General features: G+C 42.3%; 1 protein-coding gene across 1 annotated transcript in view; it reads left to right on the forward strand.

The window, feature by feature from the left end:
• The window catches only part of LOC114641581 (zinc finger protein 850-like), a 76,448-nt gene that overhangs the window by 18,216 nt on the left and 33,376 nt on the right, over positions 1-24,856 (forward strand). The window contains exons 4-5 of the mRNA XM_051927714.1: positions 484-2,065; positions 6,658-6,777. Coding sequence (XP_051783674.1) covers positions 484-2,065; positions 6,658-6,777 — 1,702 coding nt within the window. The remainder of the gene's footprint in view (positions 1-483; positions 2,066-6,657; positions 6,778-24,856) is intronic.

Here is a 24,856-nt window from a genome sequence, read left to right on the forward strand (position 1 = left end):
TTGATAAAATGATAGGAGCACCAAGAAAGAGCATTGAAATAACGGAAGAGTTAGGGGGTGATAGTGACCACTGGATGTGGAGGGGCTTGAAACGGAGTCTGTCTGAGACCTCATGAAAGCTTCACTTCAATGGCTGCACTCGTCACTTCCCGTTTTCATAACACAGGTTGCTTTTGAAGTCAGGCAGACATCAACTCGAGATTTGATTCCTTGCCCACTGCAGGGCTCATTGGCCCACACAGCCTCCCTCGGCCAGACCAGATGGGGATTAACACAGCAGGCAACTCCCTAGGAAATGAGAGGATGTTGGAGAAACTGAAGAGGACGGGACATGAACAGGCAGTCTTTTTGTGTAGTGGACAGAGCAGGGATACTGTAAAGCTGAGGTGTCAGTCACCCACACCAACCAGTGTGCCACCTCTCTCTCTCTCTCTTTTAATATCTATTTCAAAACATGCAACTAAACTGTTTGTGTAATTGCAGGTTTCCAGGAGAATGGCTGCATCTTTCCGTCTTCGTTTTCTCAGCCCTCTCTTCAGTGTGGAATGCAAGTGAAAGAGGACAAGGAGAAGACCTCAACAAAGAGATGGAAGAATTTGACCCCAGTCAGTTCTCTAATTGCTGCCAAACTGATAGAAGGAGAGGCCGCCAACACTGATCAACAACAAATGACCACTGCAGATGAAGAGGCTGTGTCTACCAGCTGTGTGCGTGGAAAAACTTGTACAAACAAATCTAAATCTACAGATCAGAGGTCAACTGATGTAAGACCAAAACAGTATGCCTGTAGTGTATGTGGTAAACTCTTTTCACGCAGCCACGATCTTCTTAAACATGAAAGAATCCACACTGGAGAAAAACCCCATTGCTGCCTAGAGTGTGGCAAACAATTTTCACAAATGAGCAATCTTCAGCGGCACACAAGAATCCACACTGGAGAAAAACCTTACTGCTGTTCTAAATGTGGGAAGAGATTCTTGCACATCTTCCAACTGCAACGACACATGAGAATTCATACTGGAGAAAAGCCGTATTGTTGCCCTGAATGTGGTAAACAATTCTCAAGCAGCAGTGGCCTTTATAATCATAAAAGAATTCATACTGGTGAGAAACCTCATAGGTGTTCTGTATGTGGCAAAAGATTCTCCCAAACAAGTAATCTTCTGAGCCACATAAAAATCCACACTGGAGAAAAACCGTATTGCTGTTCTGAGTGTGGCAAACAATTTGCCCGTAATAGCAATCTTCAGCAGCATGTGCGAGTTCATTCCGGAGAGAAGCCATATTCTTGTTCAGAATGTGGCAAGAGCTTTTCCCATAGCAAGAACTTTCAGGAACATGCAAAACACCATACTGGGCAGAAACCTTTTTGCTGTTCTGATTGTGGGAAAAGATTCATAAAAATTAAATATCTTAAACGCCATCTGTTTACTCATTCGGCAGAGAAACCTCATCGTTGTGTGGACTGTGGCAAAACATTTTTGTATAGGAGCAGCCTTCAGGACCATGCCAAAATTCACACTGGAGAAAAACCTCATTGTTGTTTGGATTGTGGGAAAAGATTTCTACAGATATGGCATCTGAAACGCCACTTGAGAATTCATACTGGAGAAAAGCCGTATAGTTGTAGTGAATGCGGCAAACGGTTCTTTGAAACCAGACAACTTCAGGAGCACATGCAAATTCACACTGGAGAGAAACATCACTGTTGTTTGGAATGTGGCAAGAGATTCTCACAGAAAGGTACCCTTCGCAAACATGCAAGGGTCCATAGTAGTGAGAAATCTCACTGTTGTTCCGAATGTGGGAAACGATTCTCAGATATGCACAGTCTTCAGTGCCACATCAGAATTCACACTGGAGAAAAACCTTATTGTTGTCCTGAATGTGGTAAACAGTTCACACGCAACAGTCACCTTCTTACCCATAAAAAACTTCATTCTGTTAAGAAATCTTACTGTTCTGAATGCAGCCAGTGTTTCTTAGATCTTGACAGTCTTAATAACCACATGGAAATTCACAAAATATCTCAAGATGCAAACAGAAGTGTGGTGAATGTGGAGTAAAACCACTGCAGTTGTGGCAATGGTGCTGGGCTCAATCAAACACAGAAGTGGAAATGTCCAAGCCCATCCAGCAGAATGTTATAAAAATTTGTGACAATAGCCAGCCCGACAGGCTTGTCCACCCTGCTCACCTAGATAATTCAAAAGAACATCACGTCAAGATCTTAAGGCCTCCTCAAGTCCTGCTTCCCACCAGACTACTTGGTAATTTGATTCTATGTGTCTATGGCTGTTTGCATGAAGAAAAACTCTTAAAATTTCTGTGAAATCTGCCCTTAAGTTTCCCCTGTGTTCTTATTAGCAAATTTATTTTGAAGTACCAACTGGGATCTACTCTACTAATTCCTTTAATATGTTTTAAATACTAAAGTCATGTACCATCTTAATCTACTTTTGATTAAACTGAAAAGGTTTAACTCCTTCTGTCATTCCTCATAACTCATCCCCTGCAGTCCAGAAATCTGTCTAGTCGCTCTGCACTGGACTTTCTCGAGTTTTTCTTTGCCTTTTTTTTTTTAATCTATAAAATGGAGGAAATTGAAAATGGAGGACTGCAAGGTGGAGTTTAGAGGGATGAGGTAAGACAGGCACTAGGTGGCCGTGAGGACAGCTGGGCAACTACAGAAGAAGTAGTAAGGGTGACATCTGGACAGAGGAAGGAGGAAAAGGAAGCCTGGTGGTGGAATGGGGAAGTACAGGAGAGTATACAGAGGAAGAGGATGGTGAAGAAGAAGTGGGTTAGTCAGAGAGATGCAGAAAGTAGACAAGAGTACAAGGAGATAAGGCGCAAGGTGAAGAGAGAGGTGGCGAAGGCAAAAGAAAAGTCGTATGATGAGTTGTATGAGAGGTTGGACACTAAGGAGGGAGAAAAGGACCAGTGGGCTACAGAGAGGGGCCGAGCTGGGAAAGATGTGCAGCAGGTTAGGGTGATAAAGGAAAAAAATGAAAATGTTCTCGCAAGCGAGGAGAAAGTGTTGAGCAGATGGAAAGAGTACTTTGAGAGGCTGATGAATGAAGAGAACGAGAGAGAGAAGAGGTTGGATGATGTGGAGATAGTGAATCAGGAAGTGCAACGGATTAGCAAGGAGGAAGTAAGGACAGCGATGAAGAGGATGAAAAATGGAAAAGTCGTTGGTCCAGATGACATACCTATGTAAGCATGGAGGTGTTTAGGAGAGATGGCAGTGAAGATTTTAAGCAGATTGTTTAATGGAATCTTGGAAAGTGAGAGGATGCCTGAGGAGTGGAGAAGAAGTGTACTGGTGCTGATATTTAAGAATAAGGGGGATGTGCAGGACTGCAGTAACTACAGGGGGATAAAATTAATGAGCCACAGCATGAAGGTATGGGATTGAGTAGTGGAATCTTAGTTAAGAAGTGAGGTGATGATTAGTGAGCAGCAGGATGGTTTCATGCCAAGAAAGAGCACCACAGATGTGATGTTTGCTCTGAGGATGTTGATGGAGAAGTTTAGAGAAGGCCAGAAGGAGTTCCATTGCGTCTTTGAGGACCTGGAGAAAGCATATGACAGGGTGACTGAGAGGAGCTGTGGTATTGTATGAGGAAGTCAGGAGTGGCAGAGAAGTACGTAAGAGTTGTACAGGATATGTACGAGGGAAGTGTGACTGTGGTGAGGTCTGTGGTAGGAGTGACGGAGGTGGGATTACATCAGGAATCAGCTCTGAGCCCTTTCTTATTTGAAATTGTGATGGACAGGTTGACAGACGAGATTAGACAGGATTCCCCGTGGACTGTGATGTTTGCTGATGACATTGTGATCTGTAGTGAGAGTAGGGAGCAGGTTGAGGAGACCCTGGAGAGGTGGAGATATGAGAGGAGAGGAATGAAGGTCAGTAGGTCCACCAAGACAGAATACATGTGTGTGAATGAGAGGAAGGTCAGTGGAATGGTGAGGATGCAGAGAGTAGAGTTGGTGAAGGTGGATGAGTTTAAATACTTGGGATCAACAGTACAGAGTAATGGGGAGTGTGGAAGAGAAGTGAAGAAAAGAGTGCAGGCAGGGTGGAGTGGGTGGAGAAGAGTGTCAGGAGTGATTTGTCACAGACGGGTATCAGCAAGAGTGAAAGGGAAGGTCGACAGGACGGTAGTGAGACCAGCTATGTTATATGGGCTGGAGACGGTGGCACAGGAGACAGAGCTGGAGGTGGCAGAGTTAAAGATGCTAAGATTGGCATTGGGTGTGACGAGGATGGACAGGATTAGAAATGAGGACATTAGAGGGTCAGCTCAGGTGGGACGGTTGGGGGACAAAGTCAGAGAGGCGAGATTGCGTTGGTTTGGACATGTGCAGAGGAGAGATGAGGGGTACATTGGGAGAAGGATGCTAAGGATAGAGCTGCCAGGGAAGAGGAAGGCCTAAGGGGAGGTTTATGGATGTGATGAGAGAGGACATGCAGGTGATGGGTGTGACAGAACAAGATGACGAGAACAGAAAGAGATTGAGAAAGATGATCCGCTGTGTTGACCCCTAACGGGAGCAGCCAGAAGAAGAAGATGATGTAATATGGAGGCCCAAACTGAACATGGTCCCCCAGGTGAGGCCTCACTAGTGTGTTATGTAAATTTAAACATCACCTCCCTTGACTTGCACTCCATACATCCAGGTGCTCTTTAACCTAAAGTTCTATTAACTTCCTTGTTCACTTCTTTATATTGTCAGGATGTAGATGGTGATGTTTCCGTTATGGCTCTCAAGCCCTTTCTCATACATACAGTGGTTTAGTTTTGGACCCCACACATCCCAACCCAAACACAGTTTTCAAACTTAACTTTACATTTACGTATCGTTAATCTGCAAAAGCCTGTCTGCTCTGCAGGTCAAGTCCCTCTGTAACCGTACACTTGATTCTCCATTATTTTCCTTTCCACCTCGTTTGGTATCATCTGCAAACTTCACCAGCGTATTGAGTTATATTCTTAGCCAGATAACAATAACCATCTACCCAAAGCACCATGATGTTCCAACAATGATGGATGGATTAAAAGCCAGAAGTCTGTATAACCATCAGCATCAAGTGACTCCGTGAGAACCCTAACTATAAAGAGGACTATTTCATTTATGTTAGGTAGAATGCCCAAAGGGGACTGGGCGGTCTCGTGGCCTGGAACCCCTACAGATTTTATTTTTTTCTCCAGCCTTCTGGAGTTTTTTTTTTTTTTTTTTCTGTCCACCCTGGCCATCGGACCTTACTCCTTTTTATGTTAACTAAGGTTGTCTTATTTTAATTTCTTATTTGTCTTTTATTCTTCTTTTCTTCATTATGTAAAGCACTTTGAGCTACTTTTTGTATGAAAATGTGCTATATAAATAAATGTTGTTGTTGTTGTTAATAACACTGTTTGCCCAATGATTAGGCCAGTTGGATTTTTGAGGATTCATTTTAATATGGAACAAGTACGGTGCTATCAGTCAATCCAAAACATTAATAAACCTGCAAGCTGAATGTTTTACAAAGGAAAGTGTGAACAATTATTAGGCAAATATTAGTGGGCCAAATTATCACGCAACTAAAGAAAAAATGAACATGTTCCCATCTCACTTGTTTCTTTTCATCTGTTAAAGTGAGAAGGGTGGCATGGTGGTGCAGTGGTAGTACGGAGACTCTGGTTCGCTTCCCGGGTCTTCCCTGCGTGGAGTTTGCATGTTCTCCCCATGTCTGCATGGGTTTCCTACAACTGTCCAAAGACATGAAGGTTAGGTGTATTGATGGTCCTACATTGTCCTTGGTGTGTGGGTGTGTGTGCCCTGTGGTTGGCTGGCGCCCTTCCCGGGGTTTGTTTCCTGCCTTGCGCCCTGTGATGGCTGGGATTGGCTCCAGCAGACCCCCATGACCCTGTAGTTAGGATATAGCAGGTTGGATAATGGATGGATGGATGTTAAAGTGAGAATAATAAACAACTCAAAATGTACAAATAAACATTGCTGACATTTCAAAAAATAGAAAATCAGTGAGAAATGTATCCCCCCCTTCTTCTCAATAACAGTCACAAGCCTTCCATTCATGAAGTCGGTCACTTTCTTGCTCCGTTGACAATCAGCATTTTTTTTTGTGCAGCAGCCCCCCCCCCAGACGCCGTTCAGAGAGGTGGACTGTTTTCCTTCCCCATCTAAGAAGGGAGCCCACAAGTTCTCAATGAGGGTTTAGGTCGAGCGAGGAAGTTGAGGTGCCATGTCCATTCTTCTTTCATCTTCAAGGCCTTTACTGGCTAGCCACATAGTGCATGCGATGGAGCGCTCTCCTGCATGAAAATCACGGTCCCAGTTTTTCCCCTCGTACCACTGCTTGAAGAAAGTGTGCTTCTAAAAACTGGCAGTGGGTTTGGGAGTTGATTTGGAGTCCATCTTAATCCCAGAAAGGGTCCAGTTAGCTCATCTTTAAAGACACCAGCCCATAGCAGTACCCCACCTCCACCTTGTTGAGTCGAAGTAGAGCTCTGTGCCTGTCACTGGCCCATCCATCTGCTCCCTCGAGAGTCCCTCTCATCTCATCAATCCATAAAACCTTTGAGAAATCTGTCTTCCGATCTTTTTGGCCCAGTCTTGATGTTTCAACTTATGTGTTTTCTTCAGTGGTGTTCAGGGTTTGGCCTTCTTTACCCTGGCCATGTCTCTGAGTGCTGAACACCTTGAACTTCTGGGCACTCCTGGTAAGGACATCACTGGAGGACAACAGGTTCCTGGTCGCTTCACGTTTGATTCTTCAAAAATCTTTAGCAGTTAATTTGCGCCTTTTTATTGTTCTCTCAACACGTTTCTTGCAACCCTGTGGTCTGTTTTTTAACAAAATGTTTGATGCTTCTGTGATCGCACCCCCAATATCTTAGCAATGCAAGAGTGCTGCATCCCTCTGAAAGACCTTTTTGACTTTTCAGAGTCGGTGAAATCTCTTTTTATGGTCCATTTTGCCTGAGCAGAACCAGCTGCCTAATAATTCTGCACACTTTGAGAAAGGGCGTTGATCTCCTTAGGCCATGCCCTCCCTCATTACACAAAAACACATCACCTGATGTGGTCTGCATGGCTGTCGTCCCGGAAGGAAGCCTCTTCTAAAGATGATGAACAAGAAAGACAAGCAGACTAAGGACATGGATTACTGGAACATGTGCTGTGGTCTGATGAGACCAAGATCAACTTCTTTGGTTCAGATGGTGTCAAGCGTGTGTGAGGAGTACAAAGACAAGTGTGTCTCACCTACAGTCAAGCATGGTGGTGGGAGTGTCATGATTTGGGGCTGCATGAGTGCACTGGGGAGCTACAGTTCATTGAGGGCACCATGAATGCCAACATGTCCTGTGACCTACTGAAGCAGAGCATGATCCCCTCCATGGGCCACAGGGCAGCATTCCAACATGATAACAACCCCAAACACCCCTCCGACACCACCACTGCCTTGATAAAGAAACTGAGGGGAAAGGTGCTGGACTGGCCAAGCATGTCTCCAGACCTAAACCCTATTGAGCATCGGGGGGGGGGAGGGGGGCATCCTCAAATGGAGTGCAACGTCTCTAACATCCACCAGCTCTGTGATGTCGTCATGGAGGAGTGGAAGAAGATTCCAGTGGCAACCTGTGATGCTCGTGTGAACTCCGTGGCCAAGAGTGTTAAGGCAGTGCGGGAAAATAATGGTGGGCACACAAAATATGGACACTGTGGGCACAATTTGGACATTTTTCACTTAGGGGTGTACTCACTTTTGTTGTTAGACATTAATGGCTGTGTGTCGAGTTATTTTGAGGGGACAACAAATTTACACTGTGATACAAGCTGTACACGGACTACTGGACATTGGAGCAAAGTGTCAGATCTTCAGTGTTGTCCCATGAAAAGATAAAATATTTACAAAAATGTGAGGGGTGTACTCCCTTTGGTGAGATACTGTATTTAACTTTTTGTTTTGTTGCGATCGCAAATTTATTAAAGTCATGGAACAAATTAATAAGTCAGTGTGTACAAAAGCTATAAGTGATGGTATCCTTCTGGAGAGTCTCATCTGTTGTATATAAAGTTTAGTGAGTGTAATAATTTAGTTAATAAAATAGTGTTCGTCTGAGCTAAAAGGGGAATTTTTTAAACATAGAAGTATGGAGGAAGTTTCAAGGGGTATATCTCTAACAATTCCTTTTTCAAGTCTAAAAGAAAAGGAACCAACACATACACAACGAAAAAATAAACGTTCAATAGACTCTGTAGCCCCCTTTACAGAACAGCCAAGCATCACTTACATCAGGGGTGTTGAACTCCAGTCCTGGAGGGCCGCAGTGGCTGCAGGTTTTCATTCTCATCCTTTTCCTAATCATTGACCAGTTTTCACTGCTAATGAACTCCTTTTCTCTTCGTTTTACTTGCCCTGTTTAAGGATTCAGTCCTCTGAATTGATTCGTTTCTTCATTAAATGACAGCCAAACAGAAATGAGATGTGAAACGAGCCAACAGATGACCAGCTAAATTTGGGCTTCAAACTCCAACCAGTTTCATTCCAACTAGTTTCTCAATGGGAAGCCAAATCTAGCTGTTAAATTAACCCGTTATTTATTTCCAGAGCTTGTTGCCACAGCAGACATTAACTAAAATTGTTGATTTTCTCTTGTTTTCTAAAAACACCATCAAAAGGCTGAACTGAGAGATCAGCCTTACTGAGACCTTCACCTTACTTTATTTTCAGATATTGTGTGACGGGCCCAGGTGAGCTGGTCATGTGGTGTCTTGTTTTGTGTCTCATTGTTGTTTGGCTGTTCATTAAGGAAAAAATTACAACAAAGGGGCCTGAGTCCCATTAATTAAAACTAAGGCAAAAGAAGTTAATTAGCAGTAAAAACAGGTCACTAATTAAGAAGAATGAAAATGCGTCAGAGATGCAGCCTGCACAGTTAATCAGCAGCTCTAGTCAGGGTAGGGTTAGAATGAAAACCTGCAGCCACTGTAGGCCTCCAGGACCAGAACTGGAACTTACAGAGTGTTTTATTAACAAGGTAATATCTATGCAATGTTTTAAACAATAATTCTCTCATTTTGGTATTTATTAAAATAAAAAAATTGACCATTTTTTCTTTGTTGAGCTGACCATTGATCGAATACTGGAGGGTTGTTTTTATGAACTACTAAGTGCCTTATAAAATTATTATTACAATATAAATACATTAAGTCCATTTAATGATAATGAACATCCATTTAATGAGAAAGTGTTTACCACGGTGTGACTGCTTTTACTTTATCGTATACGAACTATCTGGAAAGTATTGTAATCTTCCAAAAATACAAATTGAGAACATTAGAACAATCTGGACAAGAACAGGCCATTCAGCCCAACAAAGCTTGCCAGTCCTGTCCACTTTTTTCTTTCTAAAAAATCATCAAGTCGAGTTTGAAAATCCCTCAAGTCTTACTGTCTACCACACTACTTGATCGCTTATTCCAAGTGTCTGTCGTTCTCTGTGTAAAGAAACACTTCCTAATGTTTGTGTGAAATTTCTCCTTCACAAGTTTCCAACTGTGTCCCCGTGTTCTTGATGAACTCATTTTAAAGTCACCGTCTCGATCCACTGGACTCATTCCCTTCATAATATTAAACACTTCACTCAGGTCTCCTCTTCATCTTCTTAAGGCTCAGCTCTTTTAATTTTTACTCATAACTCATCCCCTGTAGCCCCAGAATCAGCCTAGACGCTCTTCTCTGGACTTTTTCTAACACTGTTATTAGAACATTAGAACAATCTGGACGAGAACAGGCCGTTTAGCCCAACAAAGCTCGCCAGTCCAATCCACTTCATTCTTCTAAAGTAACATCAAGTCGAGTTTTGAAAGTCTCTAAAATCCTCCTGTCTACTACACTACTTGGTCACTTATTCCAAGTGTCAGTGGTACTCTGTGTGGAGAAAGACTTCACAGTCTGTGCTCTTCACAAGTTTCCAACTGTGTCCCTGTGTTCTTGATGAACTCATTTTAAAGTCACCATCTCGATCCACTGGACTAATTCCCTTCATAATTTTAAACACTTCACTCATGTCACCTCTTTATCTTCTTTCTCTTATTAAACTGTAAAGGCTCAGCTCCTTCTGTCATTCCTCTTTGTTCATCCCCTGTAGCCCTGAATCAGCCTGTCGCTCTTCTCTGGACCTTTTCTTGTTCTGCTATGTCATTTTTGTAGCCTGGAGACCCAAACTGCACCCAGAACTCCAGATGAGGCCTCACCAGTGTGTTTTAAAGCTTGAGCAGAACCTCCTATGACTTGTACTCCACACATCAAGACGCTATAAAACCTGACATTCTGTTAGCCATCTTAATGGCTTCTGAACACTGCCTGGTGGTTGATAGTGTCGAGTCCACTATGACTCCTAAATCCTTCTCATAAGGTGAACTCTCAATTTTCCAACCTCCCATTGTGTATTCAAACCTCACATTTTTACTTCTGCTAATCCACCTATCTTGGTATAATCTGCAAACCTAACCAACTTGTTACTTATATTCCTTTTTAAATCATTTATATATATATATATATATATATATATATATATATATATATATATATATATATATATATATATATATATATATATATATATATATATATACTAGACATTAAGCCTGTTACAATAACGGGCGCTAGAACAGTAGTGCATAAACATTAGTAGGAACAGTCTATATTAAATGGCAACAGACCTTGACCTCATTCTGTTTCTTGTCTTAATTTTTTTTTGTCAAAAATATTTTTGCAAGAAGCCTTAAGTAAAATAATAATAAAAATAAAATAGAAACGTATATGACAATACAGTAAGTATAATTAATATTACATTTATCCTCTCCTCTGTGGCTGTTGATTGATGTGTTGTGTCTGTTTGAAGATCTCCTATCCTGCCTCTCTTTATTTTAGCTGGCTGTGGCGTCTCTCCAGCAAGTACTGTGCAGTTCCCCAGCAAGTTTTTTAATCTGTGCTGGCATGCAGCTGATTATTTTATGTGTGGCGTCTCCCCAGCAACAGATTTTATGTGCGCGAAAATAAATCTACTTTTAAAAGTCATCCTATTGTAATATCATGAAAATTCGTATATTTAGGAAAACCCCTTCAATGACTGACACTTTACACTTTACTGGGCCAGGCTTCTTAATCGCAAATCTGACATCCTCAGAGTGAACACTTGCACAACAACAAACACTAATCCCACCTCTTTGGGGAAACAGGTCTCTGCGTTTCAGTACCTGATTGGATTTTTCGTGCCTTATGTTTTAGGTGTTACCAGATTTACCGAAATCCGATTGGATCAGCTGCGTGATATTTTATAGGTCCCGCCCACTCTGTCTTGTGTGACGTGTCAGGCGGCCTTTGAAGCGTCGCTCCGTGCCCTGCGCATGCGCACTTCACCAGAAGACACACACACACGGACGCACACAGGGATTTTATTAAAGAGGATTAAAAATAGCAGCAGCCCTAGCACTGACCCCTGTAGAATTTTGATGAATCTTGCTGTTTTAGACCTCCCTGCGTCCGAAAATACCATTTTTGGAAATGTCTCTGTGTGTGTGTGTGTGTGTGTGTGTGTGTGTGTGTGTGTGTGTGCAAACACAATAACTTTCATTTAGGTCAACCAAATTTTGCATACAAGTATTGCGTACAAAACGAAGATTTCTATAAAGTTTTGAGCTATTATTGCAAATCGGAGGTGGTACTTTACCTTTTATTCATGCAGCTGCAGAGTCCAATTTTATTGAACTTTACTTTAATAATAAATTTTCACTATATTATTAATTTGATTTGATTTGTTGATGATGGCTCTTTAATGTACATATTTTAAAAATACTAGGGTGCTTCGCTCGTCAATCCCCGTGCCTGCGCTACTCGCTAGCCGCTCGCGTACGGTGATGCGGATGTACAATTTAAACAGATTTTTATTTTTTTATTTTACACATGCATCAACGCAACATATAACTGCCCGTCATTGAATGTAATTTCTTTCTCTCTCTTAAATAAAACGACTTTTTCGAATGTTTGGCTCTGAGATTTGTTAACTGTCTTTTGATTTTTTTATATAATAGAGAAAATAATCCTTGTCTTGCCGTTTACTCCTCAGATATCCATCGCCATATCGGAGTATCCGAGAAAGTCTACGGGAGACCACTCCCGATTTTTTAATTCATGAAATAAAACATGCGGTGGGTTGGCACCCTGTCCAGGATTGGTTCCCTGCCTTGTGCCCTGTGTTGGATGGGATTGGCTCCAGCAGACCCCCATGTTCGGATTCAGCGGGTTGGAAAATGGATGGATGAAATAAAACGATCTGCTGCAGCCAACACGTGCCATTTACATCGGGCATTAACGGTTTTTTAGTAATCCTCCCTCCGACCACTAGATGGTACTAGTGCGAGTCCAATTCACATCACTGCTCCCCAGTGTCGCTCTCCACTGACTCGTTTTGTTTCACGTTTTTTATTCCCGCCCTCAGACAGCTTCGGCCGTCGCGCGAAACTCGTGTCTGCACAATAGAGACAAAAGTCAGGAAGGAGGAGAGTAAAAAGGAGGAAGAGACAAAGCGGCAAGGAGCAGGTGAGCAATGAGGGAATTGTACCGAGGCGAGAATAGCGGGCGGGAGACGAAACGACAGGAAGAGGAGGCGGGGCAGAAATGTTTGGGAGACTGAAAGGCAAAGGTAGCGATAAATGTGGAAAGTAAGAATGAGAGTCCCGGCAGTCAACGAGGTCCGTCACTCCTTCTGCTGAACTGTCCACCGCCTCCACTCGTCTTTTTTTTGCCGGCCATTCCCGTTCACGCAGCCCGTCGTGATCATCAAGCCCCTTCACGTGTGACGGTGCTCCCCGCTTTCCGTTTCTCTTCTCCCGTTAGCTGAGAGTGCAAGCTTAGGCCTGCCAACTGGAAATGAGGACATTTGAGGACTCCTTTCCCTGTGATGCCATAATACGCCTTTATAATAATAATTCATTACATTTATATAGCGCTTTTCTCAGTACTCAAAGCGCTATCCACATAGGGAGGAACCGGGAAGCGAACCCACAATCTTCTACAGTCTCCTTACTGCAAAACAGCAGCACTACCACTGCGCCACCTATGAGGTTTGTTATTTTTTTTAAATGATATAAACCTTTAGTAGCAGTTTATCACCTTGATTATGATTTGATGGCCACAAGCGCAGTCACTGGTAAATTAACGGATGTCATTCCTTCCATTCTTATTCGGATAGCTTAACTGTCGTAAACCTGTAAAATAATGATACGCGTGGTAAGTTCACTTCTAGTAAAATAAAAGTAAGTTTACTCTTTTCGATTGAGTTTATTTGCATGTGTCTACATTGTTTTATATTTTTCAACTTAAGCTATTTTTCCTCAGTAAATAAATATGAATCGAAATCTTTCCATAGCCTGTTACTGAAATTGAATTTTGTCAGCATTAGCCCCTAATTGAATCTGTCCGGCTCTTTCGAAAACAACGAGATTTGTTCTTCAAGTCGTCTGTGAACTCGCACTTTCTTTTCGGCATAGAAGGTATTCGTGAATTTACGTAAATTAAAGAATTATGAAAATATTAAATTACTTGAAGTGACTTATTAGTTGATCAACCGATAACTTAAAAGATATTGCGGTACTTGTGTACTAAAGGGACGGCAGTGAAACCTCCCCCACGGAGCCCAACACTAGAATGGGTAGGGGGGGAAACCTTATTCAACATCCCCTCTTCAATTTGGTGTCTGTAAATTTCTATATATGTATTTTTTATCCCAATAAATATGTTATGAATTCGGGTGCTTGTGTACTAAACGGACGGACCGCATGATAAAGGAAAACAGAAGTGTTTTGACGAATGGTTTCCCCCATATCATAGAGTAAATGTGTGATTTTAATTTTTTAATTAACTGAAACTTTTAATAGTTGACTCGTTCATTTACAGTACAATTATAAATCCATTCTGGAACAACGGGTAGTACTAATGTTTTCCATTAAAATATTGCAAAGCAGTACTTACTCGCACTTAAATACGACGGACAGTACCCGGATGTTTGAAAGTTCTTGTTTAACCGAGCGGCTGGAAGAAGAATGCAATAAGATCTCGCCTAGAAAACGTGAAATTGTCTTTTCGGTTTTTGAATAAACTCACATAGTTACGGTGAATTAGGATTGCAATTAATTAAGGAAATAGGAAAAAAACATTTCTAATGAACCGTCTAGAAGAAAAAGCCAAGTTGGACACACGTAGACAATTCTCGTCAGTATTTGCGCTGTTTACTGCCGGAATGGAAAAGATTCTGGAGGGGTGTGTGTGCGCGTGCGCACGCGCGCGCTACTTCCGCAAATGCCGATTGGTGTATCGGCTTTCAATTTTTACCAGTGATAAGGAGATTTTCAAATTTTAGGAGCCAAAATTCTGTAAATTTAAAAAAATTTCATAAATTCCTCCCAGACAGGCCATGGCACGTTAAGAATGTGGACTTGTCCGGGAAAATTAGGATGGTTGGCAGCACTGTACTAGCTGCCGTGTTAATCTGCTGCTTCATCCTGTCCCGTCCCGTGATTGATATTCTTGCATTTCGAGTAAACTTGTGGGGAGGGGCGCAGGGGACCACAGCCTATCCTGACAGCCTCAAATACAAGGCAGGAACCATCGAAAGGCACACTTGTTTGCGAGGGACAGTTGTACACCACTGTTGTAATTATGAACACTTGCTGGCCTAATTCTTTGGTTAAAAAGAACGGCAGCGACACCAGAGAGTAGTTTGCACTATTTTTTTTTTTTTTTTTAAGCTTGCTTCAAATACTTTAGTAGATGTCTGAGCAGATGTGTGTGTGTGGGGGGAGAGGGGGCATCTAAGCAGAAATAAATACAATAAGTATAGAAATAGAATAGATATATGAATTTAATTGATGAAATGTTAAACGGGAACATTATAGTATAGTATTCAGAAAGCAATGTTTAACATCAGTTCCTCAAAACTTTAAATATTAAGCCAGTGATTGTTAACCTTTTTTGGTATCCTTCAATAAGGGTGCGCACAAAAAGGAGAGCTTCAAAAGGGCGACCTCAATTGAGCGCGGCGAATAAAGGCGTTCGTAGATAATTTAGATAATAATAGATGCATAATAATAGTAGATTTTATCTAATAAATTTTCTGTAATTTTGTTGCGTTTGCCTTTATTCACTGCGCCCAATTGAGGTTGCCGTTTTGAAGCTCGCCTTTTTGTGCGCGCCCTTATTGAATAGAACCCCCTTTTTTGATTCACGGACCCCTTTAAGAATCTGATGGAAGCCCTTCCACCAGAAATATTCACATAAACACAACTTTTCATGCGATGAATATAACATACTTTATGTATCGAGATTGTATTGTCTCATGCATACTGTGGGTATAGAAAAGAATCCCCCCCTTTGAAATATTCCCATTTTCTTTGCCTTACAGCCTTAAATTAAAACAAACACAAACTAATATTTCTTCCCAGCTTTACTTACTCAATGCAATCTCTAACATCCATGTGAAAGATATCACAGCTACAGTTCAAAAGAATTATAAAAAATCATAAACTAGAAATCCTGAGATGAATAAAGGACCCCCCCCCCCCCCCCCCCAAACTCAATCAGGTGTCAGTGCCCCCCATTTCCATTGCAGACCCTGGTCACTGGCTGTGCTCTTTTGTAATGAGTGTGATTAGTGAAGCTGTTCCTGGTCCATTCATTCCCTTCCTTGGTAAAGCAACTGACAGCAAACACCTGACTAGGGGTGGTCGGCCACTTTCAAAAGATCTCAGGGATAGAGTTGTGGACAGACATAAGGCAAGAGATGGAGACCAAAACATCTCAAAGGCTTTATCAATCCCAAGGAGCCCAGTAAAGTCCATCATAAAGAAGTGTTTGGTACTACTAGGACCCTCCAAACTGGATGGAAGAGCAAGGAGGACATTGGTAAGAGAGGCTACTGAGAGGCCAATGGCCACTGTGAAAGAGTTACAGGATTTGATGGCACAGAGTGGTCATTAATGGTGTGCAGGTGACAACAATTTCACAAGCGCTCCACCATTGTGGCTTGTTCAGGAGGGTCGCATTTCTCAAGAAAGGCCACATGAAGGCTCATTTGAGCTTTCCCAGAATGCACCTTGAAGATTCTGATGCCAAGTGAAAAAAGGTCTTATGGTCAGAGGAGACCAAAATCAAACTATTTGGACTCCATGCCAAATAGCTGACCATCCACAACACACCATACTGACAGTAAAGCAATGGAGGGGGCAGCATCCTGTTGTGGGGGTCCTGGGGCTCTCATTAGGGTAGAAGGAAAAATGGATGGGGCAAAATACCGAAGAATTCTTGAGGAAAACCTGCTACCCTCTGCCAGAAAATTGAAGATGGGCATAATGTTCACATTTCAACACGACAACAACCCGAACAACACAGAAAAATGGACCACACAGTGGGTGAAGGAGACAAAAGTGAATGTCCTGGTGTGGCCAATCAGAGCCCAGACCTAAATCACACTGAACATCTGTGGAGAGATCTGGAGATAGCAGACCACCAACAACACCATTCAATGTGAGCGAACTTGAACAGTTCAACTGTAAAGAAGAGTAGGGGGCAAATATTGAGGGGGCTCAATCTAGGTGGGCAAAGGTGATAGAGAAGAATCACATCAGACTCAAGGCTGTCATTAAAGCTAAAGGGGGGGGCAACAAAATGACATGGGGGGTCCTTTATTCATCTCAGTAGGTCTTGTTTTTGATTTATCATTCTTCTGAACTGTAACTGTGATATCTTTTTCACTTGGATGTTATCGGGTGCATTGAGTAAGTAAAGCTGGGAAGAAATATTAGTGTGTGTGTGTTTACATTTAAGGCTGTAAGGCAAAACAAAATGGAATATTTCAAAGGGGGGGATTCTTTTCTATACCCACTGTATATGACATACACAAAGTATTATTAAACTACAGCGGCAGGGTGCATTTTCTTTCACTTCTTTCACCTGGAAACCTTTGATCGGAAAAAGGGGGGGGGGGGGGTGGGACAGGGGGGGGGGCTGTATGTTGACCGCTATTTTTCTTGGGTGAGTTTTCTCGCATGACATTTACTCTCGCCGTGATTTTTCTCATGGGTGTGCGACTTATGCACTAGGCTTAGGGGGAGTTAAACACTTGCGAGAAAAATCGAGCAAACATCTCATCTGTGGTGCTCTTTCTTGGCATGAAACCATCCTGCTGCTCACTAGTCATCACCTCACTTCTTATCTGAGCTTCCACTACTCAGTCCCATAACTTCATGCTGTGGCTCATCAGTTTTATCCCCCTGTAGTTACTGCAGTCCTGCACATCCTCCTTATTCTTAAATATCGGCACCAGTACACTTCTTCTTCACTCCTCATCATCCTCCCACATTCCAAGATTCCATTAAACAATCTGGTTAAAAACTCCACTGCCATCTCTCCTAAACACCTCCATGGTTCCACAGGTATGTCACCTGGACCAGCGGCCTTTCCATTCTTCATCCTCTTCATCGCTGTCCTTACTTCCTCCTTGCTAATCAGTTGCACTTCCTGAGTCACTATCTCCACATCATCCAACCTCTTCTCTCTCTCATTCTCTTCATTCATCAGCCTCTCAAAGTCGTCTTTCCATCTTCTCATCACACTCTCCTCGCTTGTTTCCATCTTTTTCCTTTATCACTCTAACCTGCTGCACATCTTTCCCAGCTCGGCCCCTCTGTGTAGCCCACTGGTCCTTTTCTCCCTCCTTAGTGTCCAACCTCTCATACAACTCATCATACGCCTTTTCTTTTGCTTTCGCCACCTCTCTCTTCACCTTGCGCCTTATCTCCTTGTACTCTTGTCTACTTTCTGCATCTCTCTGACTATCCCACTTCTTCTTTGCCATCCTCTTCCTCTGTATACTCTCCTGTATTTCCTCATTCCACCACCAGGTTTCCTTTTCCTCCTTCCTCTCTCCAGATGTCACGCCTACATCTTAGATCAGATCTTCTCTTGCTGGTGCACACTTCTCAATCACCTTCAATTCCTTGTTCTCGTCCGCTACTCCTGTTAAATCTGGTGTTCCTCAGGTGCGGTTTTATTTTCTAGCCATCTTCATCCTATAGGTGCTCTCTTTTAGGAAGTTTAATGTTTCTTTTCATTCTTTTCACGCAGGTTTGTATTCCCTGTGTGTAACTCTTCAATGAATTGGCTGCACACTTGTCTTGTAGAATGGCTGGATTCTGAATCGAGCAGAAGTGCCGTTTCCTCACAGGTGACGCAGTGGTAGTGTCTGCTGCTTTGCTGTAAGGAGACTGTGGAAGATTGTGGGTACACTTCCCGGTTCCTCCCTGTGTGGATAGCACTTTGAGTACTGAGAAAAGCGCTATATAAATATAATGACTCTATACTAATAAAAGGCAAAGCACTGACTGACTGACTGACTGATTGACTGACTCACTCACTCACTCACTCACTCACTCACTCACTCACTCACTCACTCACTCACTAATTCTCCAACTTCCCGTGTAGGTAGAAGGCTGAAATTTGGCAGGCTCATTCCTTACAGCTTACTTACAAAAGTTAGACATGTTTCATTTCGAAATTCTACGCGTAATGGTCATAACTGGAACTTGTTTTTTGTCCATATACTCCAATGGAGGAGGCGGAGTCACGTATCGCGTCATCACGCCTCCTACGTAATCACGTGAACTGAAAACAAGGAAGAGATTTACAGCACGAGTCAAACGCGGGAACGAAGGTAAATGACGTTAATTGTTGAGTGTCTTTTAATACTGTGTAAGCATACATATTAACACGTTCAATTAAACGTGTGCATTTATGGGGTGATTTCTCAGGCTTAAAAGCTCGCCTTTTATTAAAAAGGTAAATGCAAACTGTTTTCATTCTGAAGGGCACAAACCACGTTAGATTTCAGACGTTAAACACGCAAAAATGTCAGTACACCAGATAAATAAGTGCAACATATCAGTTGTATTGTATGCTTACAATACATATAGAAATGTGTTAATTGTTAACTAATAGTATGGGATGGTGTTTTTCGACTCGCACCTTGATTTAAAAGATTGCATGTCTTGGTGGGTTTGCGTAGCTTATTGTCAATATCTTTACACCTCTTCTTAAGACTTAATTTTCTTCTTACTTAAAATTTAAAAGCAATACTTCACCGCTGCGAAGCCCCTCTAGCGCTGATGTCCGAGGTTCGATTACCGTAAGCGAGTGCAGTCAGTGTGTACGCCTGATGAGACAAGAATAAGGGGGGAACACGTGTCGTGTACTCTTTGCATTATTTGACAGCAAACTATTTTCAACCATTCTATGATCTGCTTCTCACAACTGAAGGCACCGTGGCTGATGTTAGCTGACTTGCTGGCCAACCATAAGCGTTACCTGGTAGGTAACCACCCACTCACTTCACTCCCTTACGGGAATCGAACCTCGGACGTCAACGCTAGAGGCGAAGCCCCTAAAATTGCGCCACGGCGTGTGCTTCGTTTATTTGACGGCATGTAGATCGGGGTAATTACATTCACGGCATTCGTAGTCTGATTCACAATCTGATTGTATGAGTGGTTACCTACCAGGTAACGCTTATGGTTGGCCAGCAACTCAGCTCGAAGTGATCACTCGAGTGAAGGCAGCTTCACAAAAAAACAGATCCTTAACAAATTGTTATTAGTATATTTTCCCTCAATTTTAAAAGGTTTTCTTTTCTTAATAAAAATTTAAAAGCAGTACTTCGCCGGTGCGAAGCGTGGGGATTTGAGCGACTGACACATACAGACATATTCATGAGTGCAGGTACTTCGGAAAGAAAGCACCGTGTGAACCTAAAGTTTAAATTAAGTTCATAGACCTACAAAAGGTTGCCATTGATTTGAGGCAAGATTGCTTTTCTCCTGTACAACTATACGTTGCATTCTCAAGAGTGTGCTTGCACGGCTTGGTCATATTACAACCGGAGTGCTGAACTGACAACGTGGTATACAAACAGAACTATAACAATTGTAATAAACGAACAAAAAAACAGTGGACAACCCGTGGATTAAATAAAAAGGCTGCTTCCGTTGGCGAAGCAACAAAAAAGGAAGACCTTATATGGCGTTCGTTTATAAAACAGCGGAGAGGCTGTGTGAAGTCAGCTTCACAAAAAACCAGATCCTTAACAAATTGTTATTGGTATATTTTCCCTCAATTTAAATTAGGGTTAATAAAAATTTAAAAGCAGTACTTTGCGTGGATTTAGATATATATATATATATATATATAATGAGAGAGAGAGAGCGATATAGATATAGAGATATAGATAGATATATATACATTACAGTGATCCCTCGCTATATCGCGCTTCGCCTTTCGCGGCTTCACTCCATTGCGGATTTTATATGTAAGCATATTTAAATATATATCGCGGATTTTTTGCTGGTTCACGGATTTCTGCGGACAATGGGTCTTTTAATTTCTGGTACATGCTTCCTCAATTGGTTTGCCCAGTTGATTTCATACAAGGGACGCTATTGGCAGATGGCTGAGAAGCTAGATTGCTTACTTTTCTCTCTCTCTTGCGCTGACTATCTGTGATCCTGACGTATGGGGATTGAGCAAGGGGGGCTGTTCACACACCTAGACGATACGGACGCTCGTCTAAAAATGCTGAAAGATTATCTTCACGTTGCTATCTTTTGTGCAGCTGCTTCCTGAAACGACATGCTGCACAGTGCTTCGCATACTTAAAAGCTCGAAGGGCACGTATTGATTTTTGACTGAAAAACAAACTCTCTCTCTCTCTCTCTCTCTCTCTCTCTCTCTCTCTCTCTCTCTCTCCCTGCTCCTGATGGAGGGGGTGTGAGCTGCCGCCTTCAACAGCTTTGTGCCGCGGTGCTTCGCATACTTAAAAGCAAACAGCCCTATTGATTTGTTTGCTTTCCTGTGTCTTTCTGACAGACTCTGCTCCTGACGCGCACTCCTTTGAAGAGGAAAATATGTTTGCATTCTTTTAATTGTGAGATGGAACTGTCATCTCTGTCTTGTCATGGAGCACAGTTTAAGCTTTTGAAAAAGAGACAGATGTTTATTTGCAGTGTTTGAATAACGTTCCTGTCTCTCTACAACCTCCTGTGTTTCTGCGCAAATCTGTGACCCAAGCATGACAATATAAAAATAACCATATAAACATATGGCTTCTATTTCGCGGATTTTCTTATTTCGTGGGTGGCTCTGGAACGCAACACCCGCGATGGAGCCACCCGCGAAATAAGAAAATCCATGAAGTAGAAGCCATATGTTTATATGGTTATTTTTATATTGTCATGCTTGGGTCACAGATTTGCGCAGAAACACAGGTTGTAGAGAGACAGGAACGTTATTCAAACACTGCAAACAAACATTTGTCTCTTTTTCAAAAGTTTAAACTGTGCTCCATGACAAGACAGAGATGACAGTTCTGTCTCAAAATTAAAAGAATGCAAACATATCTTCCTCTTCAAAGGAAACAGAGAGGAAAGCAAACAAATCAATAGGGCTGTTTGGATTTTTAGTATGCGAAGCATCGCGGCACAAAGCTGTTGAAGGCGGCAGCTCACATCCCCTCCGTCAGGAGAAGAGAGAGAGAGAGAGACAGAGAAAAACAAAGTCAAAAATCAATACGTGCCCTTTGAGCTTTTAAGTATGCGAAGCACCGTGCAGCATGTCGCTTCACTAAGCAGCTGCACAGAAGGTAGCAACGTGACGATAATCTTTCAGCATTTTTAGACGAGTGTCCGTATCGTCTAGGTGTGCGAACAGCCCCCCTGCTCACACCCCCTACGTCAGGATCAAAGAAAGGCAGCGCAAGAGAGAGAGAGAGAAAGTAAGTTGGGTTTCTTCTCAGCCATCTGCCAATAGCGTCCCTTGTATGAAATCAACTGGGCAAACCAACTGAGGAAGCATGTACCAGAAATTAAAAGACCCATTGTCCTCAGAAATCCGCGAACCAGCAAAAAATCCGCGATATATATTTAAATATGCTTACATATAAAATCCGCGATAGAGTGAAGCCGCGAAAGGCGAAGCGCGATATAGCAAGGGATCACTGTATATATATATATATATATATATATATGAGATATAGAGATAGATACATACATTTATCTATATATATCTATATATATATGTGTATATGTATATATGTATGTGTGTGTGTATGTGTATATATATATGTGGATGTGTATATCTATAATAATAAAAGGCAAAGCCCTCACTGACTGATTCACTCACTCACTCACTGACTGACTGACTCACTCATCACTAATTCTCCAACTTCCCGTGTAGGTGGAAGGCTGAAATTTGGCAGGCTCATTCCTTACAGCTTACTTACAAAAGTTAGGCAGGTTTCATTTCGAAATTCAAAGCATAATGGTCATAACTGGAACCTCTTTTTTGGCCATATACAGTAATGGACTGCTACTCACTGGCCGTGGGAGGCGGGGTTGCGGGGGTTGCGTATCGCGTCATCATGCCTCCCACGTAATCACGTGAACTGACTGTGAAGGAGAAAGGACGGCCTTATATGGCGTTCGTTTATAAAACAGCGGACCGGCGACATCAGCGCAAGAGGCGAAGCCACCGTTTAAAAAGGTTTACTTTTCTTCTTAATAAAAATTTTAAAGCAGTACTTCACCACTGCGAAGCGCGGGTATTTTGATATATATCAAAATATATCGCGTCATCACGCCTCCCACGTAAGTACGTGAACTGACCCGCTGCCGTTTGCAATGCCATATTCGCGAGATACAAGTTTAATGAGAAGACACAAGGTATAAACGACAGTTTGGATCACTTTGTAACAGAGTTAATATTGCTGTAGCGAGAAACTTTTAACTGCCGGGTCTTAGCTAACATTAAATAAACCCGTGGACATCGCAACATCACACAAGAGACCGGCTCACGTGAACTGACTGAACGCAGCAGGAGTGATCACTTCCATGAATCAAACCTGTTCAAAAAACACATTACACAATTGATAAGGTACGAAAACGTAATGAAAAAAAGCATGGTATAAACCGTAACTTTAAATTAAGTTTATAGAAACGCTCCCGCTACCGTTTGCAATACCATATTAGCCCCTGCGAAGAGCGCGGATTTTGCTATATATAGATAGATAGATAGATAGATACTTTATTAATCCCAATGGGAAATTCACATTCTTCAGCAGCAGCATACTGATACAATAAATAATATTAAATTAAAGAATGATAATAATGCAGGTGAAAAACAGACAATAACTATGTATAATGTTAAATATTAATGTTTACCCCCCCCCCGGGTGGAATTAAAGAGTCACATAGTGTGGTGGAGGAACGATCTCCTCAATCTGTCTGTGGAGCAGGACAGTGACAGCAGTCTGTCGCTGAAGCTGCTCTTCTGTCTGGAGATGATACTATTTAGTGGATGCAGTAGATTCTCCATAATTGATAGGAGCCTGCTGAGCGCCCTTCGCTCTGCCACAGATGTCAAACTGTCCATCTCCATGCCAACAATAGAGCCTGCCTTCCTCACCAGTTTGTCCAGGCGTGAGGTGTCTTTCCTCTTAATGCTGCCTCCCCAGCACACCACTGCGTAGAAGAGGGCGCTCGCCACAACTGTTTGATAGAACATCTGCAGCATCTTACTGCAGATGTTGAAGGACGCCAGCCTTCTAAGGAAGTATAACCGGCTCTGTCCTTTCTTGCACAGCGCATCAGTATTGGCAGTCCAGTCTAATTTATCATCCAGCTGCACTCCCAGATATTTATAGGTCTGCACCATCTGCACACAGTCACCTTTGATGATCACTGGGTCTATGAGGGGTCTGGGCCTCCTAAAATCCACCACCAGCTCCTTGGTTTTGCTGGTGTTCAGGTGTAGGTGGTTTGAGTCGCACCATTTAACAAAGTCATTGATTAGGTCCCTATACTCCTCCTCCAGCCTATTCCTGATACAGCCCATGATAGCAGTGTCATCAGCGAACTTTTGCACATGGCAGGACTCCGAGTTGTATTGTATATTAAACTATTTCAACCATTCTATGATCTGCTTCTCGCAACTGAAAGAGGGCACCGTGGCAGAAGTTAGCCGGCTTGCTGACCAACCACAAGCGTTACCTGGTAGGTAACCACCCATATAATCAGATTGTGAATCAGACTACGAATGCCTGCAATGTAATTACCCCGATCTATATGCTGTCAAATGAACGAACCACACGCCGTGGAACAACGTTAGGGGTTTCGCCTCTATGTCCGAGGTTCAATTCCCATAAGAAAGTGCAGTGAGTGTGTACGCCTAATGAGCCCACAATTACGGCGAAACACGTGTCGCGTACTATGCATCTTCAAAGCACGGTGTAAACCGTAAGTTTAAATTGAGTTTATAGAAACGCTCCAGCTGCCGTTTGCAATACCATATTCGCGAGATACAAGTTTAATGAGAAGACACGAGGTATAAACGAGACTTTGTAACAGAGTTCAAATTGCTGGAGCGAGAAACTTTTAACTGCTGGGTCATGTCGCGTGTTCTCGGGTAGGTACACCAAAAAATGTATACATTTATGCATGTAATGGGCAAACAAAAAATGTACTATACCCGAAAGCACTGCAGTAGTACTCAATGTGTCTTTACTTCTTAAATGTTAATGTTTTACTGTTTAATAATTTATACGCTTCTTATATGTTGTTCAAATTCTTTTATCAAAATACCAGTAACAGCACACTGCACGATAACGTGGAGTGAATACACTTCACATGACCATTCATGTTATTTATCCTTTTTCTCTGTACGTTTACCATTCGTTTG

Source organism: Erpetoichthys calabaricus, chromosome 5 (assembly GCF_900747795.2).
Source record: "Erpetoichthys calabaricus chromosome 5, fErpCal1.3, whole genome shotgun sequence".
Lineage (NCBI taxonomy): Eukaryota > Metazoa > Chordata > Cladistia > Polypteriformes > Polypteridae > Erpetoichthys > Erpetoichthys calabaricus.